The following is a 20988-nucleotide window of genomic DNA, read 5'->3' on the forward strand; positions in this document are numbered from 1 at the left end:
CCCCCTTTCCTCACAATGACTTTTGTATCGAAGCATAAGTGAATGTAAAAGATAGTCAGACTCTTAATTGTGGCTGATGTACATGTGTTCTTTCATGAAACAGGAAGTTCGATTAAAAAAAAAAAAAATAGCCCCAGTGGCCAATCTGAAAATTGCAAGAGTTCTATTCTATGATTCCTCAGGTCATTATGATGACAGTGATAGTTTTTTATACTGCTTTAGTAGCTTAAAACATTTCTGAAAATACAGTATTTGGTTGGGGTTACCATTTTCCCTAGACCTATAATTGTTATTGTTTTCCGTCAAATAAGGTATGTGAAAGCTTGGTTTTTCGTGGTAAGCGGACATTTTTTTTACTGATACCAATTTGGGGTACACACAATGATTTAATCACCACTTATTGCATTTTTTGTGGGAGTTGCGGTGACAAAACACCCCCAACAATTTTGGAGTTTTAATTTTTATTTTCTTGACTCAAACTTGCCAATCCTAAAGCTGTATATATAATTTTTAAACTGGAAAAAGGGTATGAACAAAGGGGTGAATTATTATTTTTTTTACTATTATTTTACACTGTTTTAGAACTTTTTTCCACTTTCACGTTTTCAGTCCTTACAGTCGATGTGAACCTGCGATCATTTGATTGATTGTCCTATACACACCAATACCAAATTATTGCAGTATGCAGTAGAAATCACAGTGTCCTATAGCCGGACTTCACAGAACGAACACGGCAATGGTAGGGGCCTTTGGCAGGCCCTTGGCTGTGATGGCAATCCATAAGCACCACACAACTGCACCGCAGGGGAGCCGATAGGCACCCGAACGACTGACTGGGCTGATCGCAGTGTTAAGTGCCGCTCTCAGTCACTAATAGCAGCATTTAAGGGTTTAACAGTTGCTCATCAATGCTGGTAGAGGCAACTATGTAATGCAGATGGATCCATGACAGATCTTATTCACTTTTTTCTGCACATCCTCAGATCTGGGCAACTGTCATGCATAGAGGAGGGAGGTGAGCGGTGACATCACCTATCTGTGAATGGCGGATCTTGTGTTATCTAATGTAGATACAAATGCAATATGTCATTGCATTGCAATCAAGTCTGTGATGATAATGAGAATGCTGAAAAGTCTTCTGTACAGAATAGGAAGTATGAGTCTAGTATTAGGTCTAGTGGCCAGTATAAACATTGCACGATTTCTGTATTTCTTAAAATATATAATTTTTTTCCATCTCTTAGTGACAGAGTCAATTTTGACCTTCATGACCATGCCACATTTTTTTAATTCTGACCAGTGTCACTCTATGTGGTAATAACTCTGATGTTACTAATCAGTGGAGCCCCCCCCCCACACATGTGACCCCAATTTGGAAACTAGACACCTCAAGGATTTTGTAACCCAAAGGTACTACACAGAGTTTGATAACATTAGTTTGTCATATTGAATATATCGTCATTAGTGTTAAGCGCAAGTGCTCGCTACTTGAGTTTGCATCGGATTGCTTGGGTATGCACCAAGAATTGCAGGTGCTCAAGCGACACTGATAGAAACTCAAGTAGCGAGCACTTGCACTCAATACTAATCGTCATATGGTCATCCTTTTTTTTTAACTTTTGAAAAAAAAAACAAGGCTAACCCTAGCCCAACTCTAACCAAACCATAACCCTAAACCCAACTCTAATCCTAAAGCCAAAGAATGAAATAAATAAAAATTATCAAATGTAATCCGACTAAGGGGATGACATACTAATTATTGGCTTTTGATCACTGTGATACACTATCACAGAGATCAAAAGAAACCAAAAGGAAAAATCCCTGCTGTTTCCAGGTCGCAGATATCAGTCGGGTGCACTGCGCCCGCCATTTTATTTCAGGAGGAGGAGGTGGAAAGACTGGGGGAGGGGTATGGGGACATTTCTCTCTCCTCTGACATGTACATCAACAGGGATAAAATTGCATTTATCATAAAAATCTGATTTAAACAATAGGTTATTTTCTGAGGACATTTTCCATAAGCGGAGTGCTGGTGGTCACACATGCTCAGTCACTCTCTGCATAATGATATTACGTTCACTGCATAAACAGCCAAAGGAAATAGTCATCTGCCCTGTTTGTCAGGGAGGGAGCAGAGAGCCTCTGCAGGAGGGACCTATATTGTCAACTACCATGGAGGAAGGAGACTGATTCTGCATGGACGTCACCCCAGATATAAAGATAAACATGATGAACACTGTAATTTTATGGAACAAACAGTGCAAACATTAAACCCACTATTATCCAGCGACATATGACATAACTGTACTTCATGATTGGAAAGGGATTCCCGCAAATTGTCTTACAGCTACGTCATGGCAATCATGCAGGAATATTGTCTTCTATTAATTATTTTGTGTGGCATGACTTCTCAGAATTAATAAGATATGTTGAAGCGATCCAGATATATTACCACATAAAGTGGTCAGAATTGTAAAATATGGCCAGGTGAGGAAGGTGAAAACTGGCTTTGACGTGAAAAGGTTAACAGCCATCAATGGTTTTTCATATTATAATGATTATTTGTGTATCCCCTTCAGGCCGATCATATAACTGAAAAAAATATACGAAATATGAATTGCAAACTTGCTTTTTGAACATTAGGAAAAAAATTTTTTTGAGACGCTTAGCACAGAATTTGGCCAAATAGTGTGAGCCCATCAACCATCGTCAAGGTGGTCTCATTAAAAAACTGATGGGTACCTGACCTCCCTGTCCAAATGTGAACACTTACCGAAGGCTAATGTCTGCATGCTTGGGTGAATATGGACACCTCTCTCAGCAAAGCCTACACATGGGTTGGCCGGAACCACGTCTCAAAAATTTTTTTTTACTAATGTTCAAAAAGCAAGTTTGCAATTCATATTTCATATTTGACGTGTTTTGGCACGATAGAGTGCAACCGTTTTTGTATATGAAAAAAATATACATCATATGGCAAAGTCTTATCTTGTCACCAAATCTGTTAGGAAAACAGCTTCATTACTTTTCATCACCAGAAATTGGTGTGATCTAGAACCGACACAATGTGCACACAGTGGAAAGTATAAGAGCTCCACAGACATAAAGCAGACAGATCAAAGGGCACAACAGGCGGTTGTAACAAATGCAAAGGAGCGCCACAGCCAGCCCATGTGCTGACATTTACGCTTAATGTTGGGTAATACTGATTACTGCAGATGATTAGAAGAGTAAATGTTGGCTGCATTATTCTGTGACCAGTGTTTAGGAGATAATAGGCTTCATTGATGCTCCACTATGTGCGTGCAGTCTGAAGAAGTGTCATTTACTTAGGTGCATATTTTGCTTTTTAGTTAATACTCGGAGACAAAATCAAAAATAGACCTTTTACTGTTTGATAAAAGTAATAAAATGGTTAGACATTAAATTAATTACAAGTATAATTAGCACATACCCAACGTGCACCAATCACAATATAAAAAAAAAAAATAATACACAGACACACAAAATGCGAGGAGAGAGTAAAACATGCAATTCCCTAACAACACCAAAGATACTGCTGAGTGCCAATACATAGAGCTATATACAACATGGGAAAGCTACATACAGCCCCTTAGATGGGAGGCCAAGTAGTTCTATCCACAACTTCATACTTATGAGCAGTGCACCACACACACAACTTCACACTTCATCAGAGCTATTTCCTCCCTAACACCTCCACACAGAACAATGTGGCCCCCCACACAGCAGAGGAGAAATGACCACAGCTTCTAGATAGAGAAAACAGAAGCCTGGTATAATCCTCAGCTCAAGAGCAATCAGCTTGGGATAATGCCCATTGGGAACTGATGGATTCTCTGATGGAGCTTTACAGTACAAAGACTAAAAGAGATCAGACTTATGTCCTAGTGAATGGAGTTTTACGTTCCGCCCTACTGACTTGGGCATGCATTGCCCACAAAAATGGGAATGTCAGTTTTCTAATTATTCATACTGTCCTTGCTCGTGCCCTCCTCCCTTGTGGGCTCTTTCTCAGGGCACCCAGGCGAGGAATTGGAAAACCTTGCGGAGTGTTTATATGCTGTGCACAATTCCTGAACATGCTCTGGGGTAGGTGTCCACTTCTGGAAGCCGGCTTCATTTTGTAGAAACAGTATGGCAGTATTGTGTACAGCCTTGTAATACAGATCTTCCCTGTGACCAGAATAAACAGAGAAAAGAAATGTAAGTAGAAAAAGTAGCACACAGGCTTGAACGATACCATTTATTTTACCATACTGTATAGTGAACTGGTAAAAAAAAAATCCAACTGCCGTAAAATTGCAAAAAAAGTTCAATTACACAATTGCATTTATTATTTAACAAGTTCACTAAATGCTAAAACTGAGCTGGCAATATAATTCTCCAGGTTATTATTATTATTATTATTATTTATTGTTATAGCGCCATTTATTCCATGGCGCTTTACATGTGAGGAGGGGTATACATAATGAAAACAAGTACAATAATCTTAAACAATACAAGTCACAACTGGTACAGGAGGAATGAGGACCCTGCCCGCGAGGGCTCACAATCTACAAGGGATGGGTGAGAATACAGTAGGTGAGGGTAGAGATGGTCATGCAGCGGTTTGGTCGATCGGTGGTAGCTGCAGGTTGTAGGCTTGTCTGAAGAGGTGGGTCTTCAGGTTCTTTTTGAAGGTTTCGATGGTAGGCGAGAGTCTGATGTGTTGTGGTAGAGGGTTCCAGAGTAGGGGTGATACGCGAGAGAAATCTTGTATACGATTGTGGGAAGAGGAGATAAGAGGGGAGTAGAGTAGGAGATCTTGTGAGGATCGGAGGTTGCGGGTAGGTAAGTACCGGGAGACGAGGTCACAGATGTATGGAGGAGACAGGTTGTGGATGGCTTTGTACGTCATGGTTAGGGTTTTGTAGTGGAGTCTCTGGGCAATGGGGAGCCAGTGAAGGGATTGACAGAGGGGAGAGGCCGGGGAATAGCGGGGGGACAGGTGGATTAGTCAGGCAGCAGAGTTTAGAATAGATTGGAGAGGTGCGAGAGTGTTAGCGGGGAGGCCACAGAGCAGGAGGTTGCAGTAGTCAAGGCGAGAGATGATGAGGGCATGGACTAGGGTTTTTGCAGATTCATGGTTGAGGAATGAACGGATTCGTGAAATATTTTTGAGTTGCAGTCGGCAGGAAGTGGAAAGGGCTTGGATATGTGGTTTGAAGGAGAGATCAGCGTCAAGGATTACCCCGAGGCAGCGAGCTTGTGGGACTGGGGAGAGTGGGCAGCCATTTACTGTAATTGATAGGTTCGTTGGGGGGGTCGCGTGAGATGGGGGAAAGATGATGAATTCTGTTTTGTCCATGTTAAGTTTCAAAAAAGGTTAGTACAAGGACGCAGATACCAAACATTTATATATTTTTATTTATTTTTTTAATTTAACTGGCGGAAATAAATTTCAAAATTTGTGTTGCCATTTTCTGAGACCCATAACATTTCCATTTTTTGTGATTTGTAGCCAGGTGAGGGCTTATTTTTTGCGCCCTGAGCTAACATTTTTAGTGATACTATTTGGGGCTTATACAATGTGTTGATTACTGATCGGATTGTTTTAATATGTAGATAGATTGGGCGTTTGTCAACACAGCAATACTAAATATGTGTATTTTTTGTTTGTTTTTCCAATGAGACTTGAACTTTTTTTTTTTAAATTTTTTTACTGACTTCAATAGTCCGCTTAGGAGACTTGAAGCTGCGATGGCCTGATTGCCTGTGCTACATATAGGAGGGCTTCAGCACTGCTATGAACAGCACAACTCACAATCTTCTATGGATGCTTGACTAGGGGCCGGCGTTCACAGGAGATTTACGATAACAGGCACAGAGATCTTTCACCTGTGCTAACTAACCCCTAGGGGTTGATGGCAGCAGACATAAAACAGCTGACATCAACCCCATGACTATTACTTTACTTGCGACTGCACCAGGGCAAGTGGGAAGGGCGGAGGCTAAGTGCCAGAATTGGGGCATCTAATGGACGCACCACTGTTGAGGCAGCTGAGTGATGATGTTCTTAGTCTGGGAGAGGGACAATATCCATGGCCCGATCTCAGACTATTAATATCAGCCGGCAGCTGTCTGTTTAGCCTTTGCTGGTTAGTAATTTTTTGGGGGTCCCCCTACAATAACCAGTAACTGCTGTGAGATATTAATAGGCTGGGAACCTTTATGGCTATTGGTCCCTTCTCAGAATATCAACACCAGGTCCCAGCTGTCGGCTTTCCCTCAGCTGGTTAGGAAAACTACGGTGGACCCCACACCATTTTATTTTAAAATGTATTAATTTAATAAGCGTGATACACAGTGGATGCTGACTAAAGGTATCATCAGTGTCACCACCGTAGATTGTTTTTTTCTGAATGTTTAAAGGGTTGCCCCAATTCTTTTATACTGATTTCTTGTGGCTAGGTCATCAGTAGTAGATCTTTGGGGGTTCAACACACATCACCCCCACTAATCAGCTGCTCACGGTGCCGGACGGATGTTAGCAGTTGCCGAGCTTAAAGCACCATTCCAGTGTTTGGTTTTTTTCAGTGCTGGAGTGGCCCTTTAAATGTAAGTCTACTGCCCCCCGTCATATGCTCTCCCTCTCCCTGGCCAGAGGTCAGAAGCTACATCTCAAGCTCTCAATGCAAGTCTGAGAGCCAGAATGAGGCTCTCAGACTTGTAATCAAAAGTGACATCCGCTCCGCACCATGAAACACTGGAGCTGCCGGCAGGTCACTTTTCGATGGAGACTGATGATGGAAAAACGATGAATGTAGTGGCAGGTGAGTATGAGACAGGGGAATTACATTTAAAGCACCACTCCAGCCGTGCAATAAAAAACGCTGGAGTGTTGCATTAACAGGACAGCTCCAACAACTGTTTAGGGCCCACTTGCTACTACTGTATATCTGCCCCTTATTCAAGTGAATCTGCAGTACCTGGCAGGGGCTGCTACACAACTGGTGTAGCTGGGCAGCTTTTCAATTATGGCAGTGATGGTACGTAAGCAGCTGTCTACATGTACACTGTGTAAGAGCCATTACCAGATACTGCAGCTCACCTACTACTTGCTTCAATAAGAACTCGGCTGCAGTACCCAGGCATGGCTACAATGTGCAAAGCTGTTGCATCTACATACACTGCTTACATTTACATTTGGCCTCTGCCAGCACCATGAACAGCTGATCGGTATCAGACCCCTACAGATCTTTACAGATTTTGACGACCTATGCTTATAGATCATAAATACAAATGTAGTGGAGCAACCCTTTAATGTCTCATCCAACAGGCTTACAGCTTTGAAGTGGCTATCCGCGACACGTTATTGCAGAGCCATGTCACCACTACATACCTCTTACACATATGCTGAGAGCCACTTCGATATTCATGCTGATAGGCTGGGAGAACCAACTGGTGACGTTTAAAGCGACTTTCTTCCATACGTGTCAGGGCAGGTGTTGGAGGATCCCTCCACTCTGGGATAAACACAATGAAGGACAGGGGCTGATCTGAACTCTCCAGAAGGTTCTGAAAAGAAGAGGCTGATCACCCAGAGAACAACCACGTCACCGAATAACAGGCAGAGACACTGCTTTTCTTGTACCTCAAAATGTGTGACCATGGCATCCATCAGTTCCTCACTGAATGGAGGGTTGGCCTCGAATGAACCACTTACTGGAAAGAAACTGAGACATGGCCTAGGGGGGAAAAAAAACAAAAAAATAGTAAAACTCAGAGGCAGGATATTATTTATTTACAGCATCCAATATGATAGACACTCAAGTCTATGAGGACCTTGCTCCTCCACAATATGCAAATTGTCTTGTCAGTCACATAGCTTTACGTCTTGTGACCCATATTCTAAATGATCAGAGAGGATGCCAGCACCGTATTCACACCCACTAGACACAAGGTGGGATTTGTCTCCGCAAATACGTTTGTCACACTGAGTATAATGCATAATTGATGAAGTAGCTAAAAATGATACATCCTGCAGTGGTAGATCTGAAGACTCACCCCCTGGAGCCAAAGTATCCATCTGTGTCGGGGAATGCTGAGCAGTATTGCTTGAAATAACAGTTCAAGGGAGAAGCAAAGCACTCAGAAGTAACACCAAAAATCTTGTGCAAAGTTTGAAACACGTGGACTGGGAGCGCCCCCTGCAGCCCTGAGCCTTCATACTGTGCCGTTCCAAACATCACCTGTATGAAAGACAGATTTACACCATTATTCTTTCATTTCACTTTAAAAAACAGAACCTAATGCACTGAAATCTAATTACACTAAAATTCCTGTGCCTTTACCCCACAGACACGGCTTACTGTGTGATTGGATGTTTTCTTGTCAATGTGATGACTTCCTATATCAGACAGCATGAAGGAATGGAACCAGGGACAAAGGGACAATAGCAATCACTGCTTTCTGATATATGAGGGGTGAAACGTGATTGGCAGTGATGCTCCTATCCATTTCTAATAAGACTAGAGTAACAGTACCAAAATCAAAAGGTTACCCTAACAGAGGAAACAAGGGGACTGCTAAATAACATGTAGGAACCATGTTCACATACCAAGGATTCTTTCTAAAGCTTAACCTGAACAATCTTGTAAATGTGGATATTGCCACAGATTAAACATTTCAATGCAATGGCAGAAAGCCACAGAATTTTCACAGCTAATCTGCAAAGAACAGTGACCTAAGAGTCCTGTATCGGTGACTTAGGAAGATGGCAATGTTCTCTTCATGAACGGAGTATTACATACGCGCCTTCCCTCCAGTCTACAACATTGATGATCCATTACATGAGAAGAAACCAAGGCACAGAAGAGGCCTGAGTGCTTACAAGCCTTCAATCTTGTGAAAATTAGTTATGTTCCTCACAAACCTGTAAGCAACTTACTGCCATTGGGGGCAAATGGTACAATGATACTTATTAGCTGGATGAAACTAGAGTGAAAACTCCTAAAACCTTGTGTTACGCAATAATGTTGTGACTTTCAAACCACTTTACGCCAAAAGTTTTGCATAATCGACTTAATGAATTGGGGCCAAAGTTTACTAAAGTTATTTATATAAAAAAAATTCTTCAAAAAGCCGTATAGTACTGCTGCAATCATAACATCACACAGAAAAAAAAACATGTTATTTAAACCGGAGTGTGGGAAAATTACCATAAAAATCAATGGACATACATATAAAAGTTCCTGAAAATTGTGTCTTAAAGAAGTACACCTTGATGTAATCCATTATGGTCAATGTGGCATACCATCATTTTTGGTTTCCTGCACCTAAGCGTTAACACAAAACCAAAAATATTTTGCCAAAAGTAAACCTGGAATTTGTAATCTAATTCATGCACCAGAACATAGCCCATCAGCATTAATGATCTACGTACCTGATACCTTCGCAAAAGACACCACACACGAGACAAGAACTTTTCTGATCCTGGATCATCTGTGCAACTGAGACGATAAAGTTGGAACTGCAAAAACAGTAAATTTTAGATTGGGCTATGATCATAAGGACATACAAAACAAAGCCTAGGATTTTATTCAGAGTGTCGGCTCACCAATTTGCTGAAGTAGCTCTGGTTGATCCGGACAGACTCCCCTTTGTAACGCACACAAACCAAGCTGCCATCTTGTTGAACATCTACTCCTGCCTGGATAGGCAATGCTGGCGTTGTCAGCCGTACTGGGTGGCAGAACACTCTTTTATCTGGAGATGGAACAACTGCGGCTGGTTCTGTAAAACATTTTTTATTATTTCAGAGTGACAAATTCTGAAAAGGTTAAAATTACTATAGGAAAGTCCACAAACAGTATAAACCCATTTAGTGTCAAATTTAGGGAGAAACTCTGCCTCTGTTATACATCCCTTACCTAGTAACTGGTGACATGGGACAGGACTTGCTACAGTTGTAACATATCTGAGGAACACATTGTCATCAAGCTACATAACACCACAATTATTAGTAATGGAAACAAAAAGAGGATTCATCGGGTCACCAATTTCTATAAATGTTCAATATAATTTCCGAGAAAGGTTGAAAGCTTTGCTGCCATAGCTGGGCTAGAGTGGGTACAGAGGAGGCAACTAAGATTAAGGGAATGAGTGGACTGCAGTTACAAGACAGGTTCAAACTTGGGGTTATTCAGTTTTGGAAAACGAAGGCTTAGAGGCGCTCTTATTACAATGTACAAGCATATGAATGAACAGTACTGAGATCTTTGTAATGACCTTTTTACACATAGGCCTGCAATGGTGATGTTCTTTATGTCTAGATAAAAAAGGGCTAAATCATCATCACAGGCAATGACTCGTTACTGTACGAGTAGTAAGATGATGGAACTCTCTGCCACATAATGCTGTAATGGTTAATAATTTACTTGACAAGTACAAGAAAAGCCTGGATGTCTTTCTTGTAAAATGTAATATTACAGGTTATGGGTACTATGTTGTGTGATGCGACGTTGTTTCAGAGAACTAGTCCGATTGCTGGATGTAGAGTGGGGAAGGAAATTTTCCAATTATATGGAAGTTATCGCTGCCTTATGCCGTTTTCTCTGGATCAACATGTTTGGCTACTGGTTAAACCTGATAAACGCTTGTCAATCCTAACAACTACAACTTCTATATACACCCGAGAACTTACAGCACCCACATGAAATAGGAAGTTCTCCAATCAGAGTGATGGTGCTTTAAGCTATTGAATTCAGTGTCCATCTATATCAGAATTTCATTTCTAGGTCCAAAATGATGTATGGAGTCATTTCACAATTTATCATTTAGAGAGGTAGCAGTTCAATTTTTCAGCTTCCTTTTTCACGCAGCCATATAATTAGAGGCTATTTACTCCTCCACACCTAACATTTATATTATTGTTTCAATACATCTAAAATTGATCACATTCATGCAGAAGATTAGTAAGAAGGACCAGATTGAAAGGATTATGACTGCATGATCAGATTACGGTATACATTGTTTGTAGTTTGTAAACACTGGTCTACATTAACCCCTTAGTGACCGAGCCAAATTTTTGAAATCTGACCAGTGTCACTTTATGTGGTAATAACTCTGCAACGCTTCAACAAATCCCAGTGATTTTGAGATTGTTTTTTTCGTGACACATTATACTTTATGATAGTGGTAAATTTAGTTCAACATTTTTTGTGTTTATTTATAAAAAATATTAAAAATTTGAGAAAAATGTTAAAAAACTAGCAATTTTCTAAATTTGAATGATTATCCCTTTAATCCAGATAGTCATACAACAGCAAACCATTAATAAATAACATTTCCCACATGTCTGCTTTACATCAGCACCATTTGTAAAATGTTATTTTATTTTGTTAGCATTTTAGGAGGTTTAAAAATGTAGCAGCAATTTTTCATTTTTTCAAAGAAATTTACCACATTTATTTTTTTAGGGACTTATCCATGTTTGAAGTGACTTTAGGGGTCCCATATATTGGGAAACCCCCAAACGTGATACCATTTTAGAAACAGCACCCCTAAACATATTGAAAACTGCTGTCAGGTAGTTTATTAACCCTTCAGGTGCTTTACAGGAATTAATGCAAAGTGGTATGACAGAAATGAAAATGTGTATTTTTACCACCTAAATGTTGCTAACTTCTAAACAGATTACTACAGCCGTCAGACCCTAAGGCCACTATTTGGTCATGAATTGCCATGGCAAACATCAGGACAACAAAATCATGATCTGAGGGCACCAATTGTGACAACGAAGAAGCCCCCACAATCTGTTAACCATTTATAATGATGTAGTCACTATTGACAGCAGCATCTAAGGGGTTAAACAGATTTAGAAGGTGCAAATACTGATCGTGGCTGATACAGCAAGTTGTCAGCTATAGTGCACAACCAACAGATGCTGGATTGTCATCTGTATGGGGAGGCTATTCTCTTATGTCTCAGGTCAGTTAAAAGACGTATTGGCGGTCATTAAGGGGTTAAAGCTCTAAATAGAAAACTAATACTTTCAAAAAGACTGCCAATGTCCTCCATTTTTCATTTAACCTCATAATGACCAAGCACTCAGAATTTAAGCTCTTGCAATGTAGTAAGAACAGGTCAGGAAGACTCTGAGGTTTATTAGCACTCTCGTCTCTCTTGCCAGTGATATCGCACTCTATGAGCCCACTGTACAGTAGGTATAGAAGCATCCACACTGCAAACCTACAGTGGGGCAAAAAAGTATTTAGTCAGTCAGCAATAGTGCAAGTTCCACCACTTAAAAAGATGAGAGGCGTCTGTAATTTACATCATAGGTAGACCTCAACTATGGGAGACAAACTGAGAAAAAAAAATCCAGAAAATCACATTGTCTGTTTTTTTAACAATTTATTTGCATATTATGGTGGAAAATAAGTATTTGGTCAGAAACAATCAATCAAGATTTCTGGCTCTCACAGACCTGTAACAACTTCTTTAAGAGTCTCCTCTTTCCTCCACTCATTACCTGTAGTAATGGCACCTGTTTAAACTTGTTATCAGTATAAAAAGACACCTGTGCACACCCTCAAACAGTCTGACTCCAAACTCCACTATGGTGAAGACCAAAGAGCTGTCAAAGGACACCAGAAACAAAATTGTAGCCCTGCACCAGGCTGGGAAGACTGAATCTGCAATAGCCAACCAGCTTGGAGTGAAGAAATCAACAGTGGGAGCAATAATTAGAAAATGGAAGACATACAAGACCACTCATAATCTCCCTCGATCTGGGGCTCCACGCAAAATCCCACCCCGTGGGGTCAGAATGATCACAAGAACGGTGAGCAAAAATCCCAGAACCACGCGGGGGGACCTAGTGAATGAACTGCAGAGAGCTGGGACCAATGTAACAAGGCCTACCATAAGTAACACACTACACCACCATGGACTCAGATCCTGCAGTGCCAGACGTGTCCCACTGCTTAAGCCAGTACATGTCCGGGCCCGTCTGAAGTTTGCTAGAGAGCATTTGGATGATCCAGAGGAGTTTTGGGGAGAATGTCCTATGGTCTGATGAAACCAAACTGGAACTGTTTGGTAGAAACACAACTTGTTGTGTTTGGAGGAAAAAGAATACTGAGTTTTATCCATCAAACACCATACCTACTGTAAAGCATGGTGGTGGAAACATCATGCTTTGGGGCTGTTTCTCTGCAAAGGGGCCAGGACGACTGATCCGGGTACATGAAAGAATGAATGGGGCCATGTATCGTGAGATTTTGAGTGCAAACCTCCTTCCATCAGCAAGGGCATTGAAGATGAAACGTGGCTGGGTCTTTCAACATGACAATGATCCAAAGCACACCGCCAGGGCAACGAAGGAGTGACTTCGTAAGAAGCATTTCAAGGTCCTGGAGTGGCCTAGCCAGTCTCCAGATCTCAACCCTATAGAAAACCTTTGGAGGGAGTTGAAAGTCCGTGTTGCCAAGCGAAAAGCCAAAAACATCACTGCTCTAGAGGAGATCTGCATGGAGGAATGGGCCAACATACCAACAACAGTGTGTGGCAACCTTGTGAAGACTTACAGAAAACGTTTGCCTCTGTCATTGCCAACAAAGGATATATTACAAAGTATTGAGATGAAATTTTGTTTCTGACCAAATACTTATTTTCCACCATAATATGCAAATAAAATGTTAAAAAAACAGACAATGTGATTTTCTGGATTTTTTTTTTCTCAGTTTGTCTCCCATAGTTGAGGTCTACCTATGATGTAAATTACAGACGCCGCTCATCTTTTTAAGTGGTGGAACTTGCACTATTGCTGACTGACTAAATACTTTTTTGCCCCACTGTAGCTCAAATTCTAACTTCTGTCACTGTTGTGGGCTGTGTCTTCCTCCTATAGATGCCCCAGTTACAGTAGAAAAAATGCACTTAGATTTATTTGGGGCATTATATATTTGGGACAAATAAAAATGTAATAATAAAATAGCCAGAGCTCATTCACCCTCCAAAAAACCCAAAGACAATTATAGTCATATTAAATGCATTTTATTAAATAGTAATAGAAAAAAAATTACAAATTAGGTAGCCACGTGAGCGAAAGAACTTGAGGAATTCAGATTATGTTTAAATGTATACAGATTAAAAAAAATTATAATACACAAGAAAAAACAATATTAAAAATGTTCTATACTTGCACCATAAAACAAAATTCAATAAATGACAGGATCATTTATATGTACATCAAAAAGCAACTAAAAATACAATTTCTCCCATATAAAACAAATCAAAAACAAATAAATTGATTAGGGCCCATTCGAACCATGAAAAAATAAAAGTAGTGGACTGCTACCTGCCAAGGGTTAAAAGACAATGAGCACTAAGCAATGCTAATTATTCTTGGTTGGGTTGATTATTTGCACGCCGCGATTATCATTACAATCCTTTACAGGTCCTTCTCGAAAAATTAGCATATAGTGTTAAATTTCATTATTTACCATAATGTAATGATTACAATTAAACTTTCATATATTATAGATTCATTATCCACCAACTGAAATTTGTCAGGTCTTTTATTGTTTTAATACTGATGATTTTGGCATACAACTCCTGATAACCCAAAAAACCTGTCTCAATAAATTAGCATATCAAGAAAAGGTTCTCTAAACGACCTATTACCCTAATCTTCTGAATCAACTAATTAACTCTAAACACATGCAAAAGATACCTGAGGCTTTTATAAACTCCCTGCCTGGTTCATTACGCAAAACCCCCATCATGGGTAAGACTAGCGACCTGACAGATGTCAAGAAGGCCATCATTGACACCCTCAAGCAAGAGGGTAAGACCCAGAAAGAAATTTCTCAACAAATAGGCTGTTCCCAGAGTGCTGTATCAAGGCACCTCAATGGTAAGTCTGTTGGAAGGAAACAATGTGGCAGAAAACGCTGTACAACGAGAAGAGGAGACCGGACCCTGAGGAAGATTGTGGAGAAGGACCGATTCCAGACCTTGGGGAACCTGAGGAAGCAGTGGACTGAGTCTGGTGTGGAAACATCCAGAGCCACCGTGCACAGGCGTGTGCAGGAAATGGGCTACAGGTGCCGCATTCCCCAGGTAAAGCCACTTTTGAGCTACAAAGAAGCAGCACTGGACTGTTGCTAAGTGGTCCCAAGTACTTTTTTCTGATGAAAGCAAATTTTGCATGTCATTCGGAAATCAAGGTGCCAGAGTCTGGAGGAAGACTGGGGAGAAGGAAATGCCAAAATGCCTGAAGTCCAGTGTCAAGTACCCACAGTCAGTGATGGTGTGGGGTGCCATGTCAGCTGCTGGTGTTGGTCCACTGTGTTTCATCAAGGGCAGGGTCAATGCAGCTAGCTATCAGGAGATTTTGGAGCACTTCATGCTTCCATCGGCTGAAATGCTTTATGGAGATGAAGATTTCATTTTTCAGCACGACCTGGCACCTGCTCACAGTGCCAAAACCACTGGTAAATGGTTTACTGACCATGGTATTACTGTGCTCAATTGGCCTGCCAACTCTCCTGACCTGAACCCCATAGAGAATCTGTGGGATATTGTGAAGAGAAAGTTGAGAGACGCAAGACCCAACACTCTGGATGAGCTTAAGGCCGCTATTGAAGCATCCTGGGCCTCCATAACATCTCAGCAGTGTCACAGGCTGATTGCCTCCATGCCACGCCGCATTGAAGCAGTCATTTCTGCCAAAGGATTCCCGACCAAGTATTGAGTGCATAACTGAACATTATTATTTGTTGGTTTTTTTGTTTGTTATTAAAAAACACTTTTATTTGATTGGATGGGTGAAATATGCTAATTTATTGAGACAGGTTTTTTGGGTTATCAGGAGTTGTATGCCAAAATCATCAGTATTAAAACAATAAAAGACCTGACAAATTTCAGTTGGTGGATAATGAATCTATAATATATGAAAGTTTAATTGTAATCATTACATTATGGGAAATAATGAAATTTAACACTATATGCTAATTTTTTGAGAAGGACCTGTATACACTTGTAACTCTTTAGGCAACTCTTCGGCGGAGGGATCAACCATGTGAGTGCTGGCCATTTCAAGTTAGTTACTTTGAGAAGTGTGGCACCCAGGTTTGGGGGGGAAAAAAGACCCTAAAACACTGGATCAGAGACAGAACAAAGCAAAAAGCGGGCACCAGCATACAGGGCTGTGGAGCCGAACTCCATGTTGGTAGAGTTGGAGCCTGTATAAAATGGACAGACTCCTAAAATATATAATAAATTGGGTACAGTAGTACAATGCAGGATCTGCTGAATATTGTTTCAAGACAATTTGGGAAAGTTCTGAAATGTCCTATAAATGTCTGTTCTGTTCCTTATCTGAGGATCTGGACTTTTAGTTGAGATGAATCTGTGCTGCACTTTGTGTACATGCTCAGAACTGAAGCTCCTCCTCTACAGGTCAGAGGAAAAAGGCACTGGGAAGGAATGCCTGCACTCATCTCAGAACTGCTAAAGAGAACAGGAAATCAGAATTAAGGCAAGTAAATAGCTCGATTATTGCATCATAATAGTGATGAAAAGCCTGATGTCATTTTCGAGGTTGAGAGTTGGAGTCAGGGAAATTGAGGAGTCAGGATTGGGAGGTTTGGTTTACAGACTCCACTGCCCTGCCAGAAACATTATATCCCATCACATGGTAAATTTTGTCTTTGTACCAGAGGGTTACTGTAATGAATATAATATAATAAAATGAGCAGGTACAAATCCACTGCTGTACAGGAAGTTCTCCATCATTTACCACCAAACATATAATTTTACTGACAATTTAGAATTACACTTGTTTTTTACTAATGTATATATTTGTGTCACCACATACTATAAATACTTATCACTGGCTGTATCAGAAATATAAGATTCTAATAATACATACATGTCTATGCACAGTGCTCAGCATAAATTAGTGCACCCCATTTGAAAAGTAAGATTTTAATCAATATCTCATTGAACACAAGAAGAATTCAAAATTTTGATAAGCCTGAGCTTCATAGAACATTTTTTTAAACTCATAACATGAAAGTAAGGTAACCACTTTACGATCTATGGTAAGTGACAGGTTACCTCCCCCTCTTTGGTGCAGGCTCCGGAGCTGAGCTCGCACCTTTTTCGGCAAATGACAGCTGATCTGATCAGTTGACATGTGCCCCTAAAGCCGTGGGTGGAACCACCCGTGGATTGCACGTCATTAGCTCCGCTCATCTTACTGCCTGTGACATGACCGCAGGGTGCCATGACAACCAGGCGCCTGCAGGAGACCCATGTCGTTGTCATAGCAGATGAGGACATTTGATATATATATATATATATATATATATATATATATATTTCAAATCAACCCCTTTTGCCCTCCCCAAGATAAAATAAATATACATATTTGGTATCACCATATTCAGCCAATGAGCGGTGTGGGATTCAAATCCCTCGCCAGCTGAGCGTTGCCGCGCGCCCCTGACCTCAGCCAATGAGAAACACGTGATGGTGTCTCCGCAGCTTCTTTACATACATCTGCATATTTCCCATAAGGGATGGGGGCAGTGTTCTGGAATCAATGCGTTGAGAAACACGTGATGGTGTCTCCGCGGTGTTGGATGTTTTGGTCTCCCCGAGGCCAATCATCTGTGCCTTTATACCCTTTTACTAGGCACTGCTCCTAATAGCCAGATTCCTACTCCACACTGATGAGGAGCAAAAACCCCGAAACAGCTGTCTGTGGATGGATACCATGCTTGGCATAGGTGGCTTTCCTTCATAGGATGCTGCCCTTCCCGTGGTTGTTCCTTCCCGGGGAAAGGCCTGGCTATTCACTGCTTGCGTCGAGAAACACGTGATGGTGTCTCCGCAGCTTCTTTACATACATCTGCATATTTCCCATAAGGGATGGGGGCAGTGTTCTGGAATCACTGCGTTGAGAAACACGTGATGGTGTCTCCGCGGTGTTGGATGTTTTGGTCTCCCCGAGGCCAATCATCTGTGCCTTTATACCCTTTTACTAGGCACTGCTCCTAATAGCCAGATTCCTACTCCACACTGATGAGGGGCAAAAACCCCGAAACAGCTGTCTGTGGATGGATACCATGCTTGGCATAGGTGGCTTTCCTTCATAGGATGCTGCCCTTCCCGTGGTTGTTCCTTCCCGGGGAAAGGCCTGGCTATACACTGCTTGCGTCGAGAAACACGTGATGGTGTCTCCGCAGCTTCTTTACAAACTCAGCCAATGAGCGGCGCGGGATTCAAATCCCCTGCCAAAGCCGCATGGCTCCGCTCATAGGCTGAGCCGCCCGCCAGCTGAGGTTTGGCGGGGGATTCAAATTCTGAACGGCAGCGGTCATTGGCTTAATCGGCGGGCGGCTCAGCCAAAGAGCGGTGCCGCGCGGCGTGGGATTCAAATCCCCTGCCAAAGCCGCGCGGCAACGCTCATTGGCTGGGAAGCCCCTGGCCACGTGGCTTTGGCGGGGGATTCAAATCCCAGTCGGCACTGCTTGCGGTACCGCATGGATTTGGAGGGGGATTTGAATCCCGCGCCGCTCATCGGCTGAGCTGCCCCCGGCTGAGACAATGAGTGGCGCGGAATTTGAATCACCCGCCAAAGCCCCGCGGCACCGCTCATTGGCTGAGCCAATCAGCAGTGCCGCGCGGGATTCAAATCCCCCCAAGGAGCGCGGCACCGCTCATTGGCTGAGCCAATGAGCAGTGCCGCGTGGGATTCAAATCCCTCCGCCAAGGTGCGCGGCACCGCTCATTGGCTGAGCGGTGCCATGTGGCTTTGGTGGATTTGAATCCCGCGCCACTCATTGACTCAGCCGCCTGCAGCTCAGCCAATGAGCGGTGTCGCGCGGCTTAGGCGGGGGATTTCAATCCCGCGCAGCACCACTCATTGGCTGAGGTATGTTGGAAAGAGCAAATGGTGTGATATGTCCACTGCTCCTGTTAGCACCACTAAGGATACAGATATTTATTTCACCGCACTTCCGATGCAATAGCATCGGGCCTATTTCTAGTCAAAATATAAAATGAATTAATCTGATAGGTAAACGGTGTAACGAGAAAAAAATAAAACTGAAAGAATTAAGTTTTTTTGGTCGTCGCAACATTGCAATAAAATGCAACAACGGGCAATCAAAACATTGTATCTATCGCAACAAAAATGTCAGCTTGGCGCACAAAAAAATAAGCCCTCACCCAGCCCAAGATCCCGAAAAAGAGGGATTTTTGGTACTTACCGTAAAATCTCTTTCTTGGAGCCTTCATTGGGGGACACAGGTTACCATGGGTGTATGCTGCTGTCGCTAGGAGGCTGACACTATGCAAATAAGGAAAAAATAGCTCCTCGGCAGTATACACCTTCCGACAGGCACAAGCCAACTCAGTAGGTGCTAAAGCAGTAGTAGGAGCAAATATGAACAAACTCAACCTATGTACCAACCCCAAACAACGGCACATTGGCCAACACGGTACAACATTAAGGGAGGGTGCTGTGTCTCCCAATGAAAGCTCCAAGAAAGATTTTACAGTAAGTACCAAAAATCCCTCTTTCTTTCTCGCTTCATTGGAGGACACAGGTTATCATGGGATGTCCAAAAGCAGTCCCAAGGGTAAGAAAGGTATGCAGAGAGAAGAGAACTTAGGTCGGCCGGTGGGAAACTGCCGCCTGCAGTATCTTCTTACCCAGGCCTGCGTCAGCAGAGGCATGAGTATGCACCTTGTAAAAAGTCACGAAAGTGTGAAGGGACGACCAGGTTGCGGCCTTGCAAACCCGAAGCCTGGTGACGAACGACCCAGGAAGAGGTAGAGTGAGCCCTCACCCCCGGAGGAAGCTGTTTGTCCTGAAAGCGGTATGCCTCCAGAACCGCTGAACGAATCCAAATAGCGATTGTGGATTTAGAAGAGGGGAGCCCCTTTCGACGACCTTCAGAGACAACAAACAGAATTGGACAGACGAAAAGAAGCAGTCCTAGAAAGATAAGACTCAGATAGCCCGGACCAAATCCAGCTTGTGGAGAGATCTTTCCAAGGGATGAACTACGGAAGGGCAGAAGGAAGGAAAGACGATGTCCTCAATGTGAAAGGCTGAAACTACCTTTGGCAGAAAGGAAGGAACAGGCCGGAGGACCACCTTGATCCTGGTGCAGAATCAGGAAACGAGAACGGCAGGACAATGCTGCCAACTCGGAGACTTTTTTAATAGAGGTGATGGCGACCAGGAAGGCCACTTTCCATGAAAGGAGGGAGAAAAATGTCCTGAATTGGCTCAAAAGGCGCATGCTGGAGGGCGCCCAGGACAAGGTTGAGATCCCATGGATCAACCGGAGAATGGTAATGGGGCGTTATGTGAGCAATGCCCTGAAGGAAGGTCTTCACCTGGGGAAGGGAAGCCAGATCCCTTTGGAAGAGAATGGACAGAGCGGACACCTGACCCTTTAAGGTACTTAGGGAAAGGTCAGAGTCGACACCCGCTTGTAGAAAACCAAGGACTGAGGGAAGGGAAAATGTCCTAGGAAACAAACTGTTGTCTTCACACCATCGGAAGAAGGCTTTCCAGTACCTATGATAGATGTGTGAAGATGCCGGTTTTCTTGCCTTAATCATTGTCTGTATGACGCTGGGAGAAAAACCTGCGTCCCTTAGGACCCCAGCCTCATCGGCCATGCCATTAAATTCAGAGACCGAGAATTCAGGTGGAAGAGGGGCCCTTGTGATAGAAGATCTGGATGGTCTGGAAGCCTCCAAGGGACGTCCGATAGCATGTTCAGTAGATCCGCATACCAGGCACTCCGAGGCCAATCTGGAGCTACTAACAGAATGAGGACCCCCTCTGCCTTAAACATTTTTAGGATCCTTGGGATCAAGGGAAGAGGTGAAAATAGATAAGGCATCTGAAACTGGGACCACGAGATCACAAGTGCGTCGCAACTGACGGCC

The 20988-nt window shown here is 42.4% G+C and overlaps 1 protein-coding gene across 1 annotated transcript in view; it reads right to left on the reverse strand.

Annotated features, from left to right (window-relative positions):
• Positions 1–3372: 3372 nt before the first annotated feature.
• The window catches only part of PCIF1 (phosphorylated CTD interacting factor 1), a 155328-nt gene continuing 137712 nt past the window's right edge, over positions 3373–20988 (reverse strand). Inside the window, exons 11-16 of the mRNA XM_069752203.1 lie at positions 9620–9795; positions 9446–9532; positions 8068–8252; positions 7655–7748; positions 7403–7578; positions 3373–4194 (exon numbers count right to left, since the gene is read on the reverse strand). Of these exons, the coding sequence (XP_069608304.1) occupies positions 3981–4194; positions 7403–7578; positions 7655–7748; positions 8068–8252; positions 9446–9532; positions 9620–9795 (932 nt within the window). The 3' untranslated portion in view covers positions 3373–3980. The remainder of the gene's footprint in view (positions 4195–7402; positions 7579–7654; positions 7749–8067; positions 8253–9445; positions 9533–9619; positions 9796–20988) is intronic.

The sequence above is a fragment of the Ranitomeya imitator genome, chromosome 2 (genome assembly GCF_032444005.1).
Source record: "Ranitomeya imitator isolate aRanImi1 chromosome 2, aRanImi1.pri, whole genome shotgun sequence".
Taxonomy (NCBI): domain Eukaryota; kingdom Metazoa; phylum Chordata; class Amphibia; order Anura; family Dendrobatidae; genus Ranitomeya; species Ranitomeya imitator.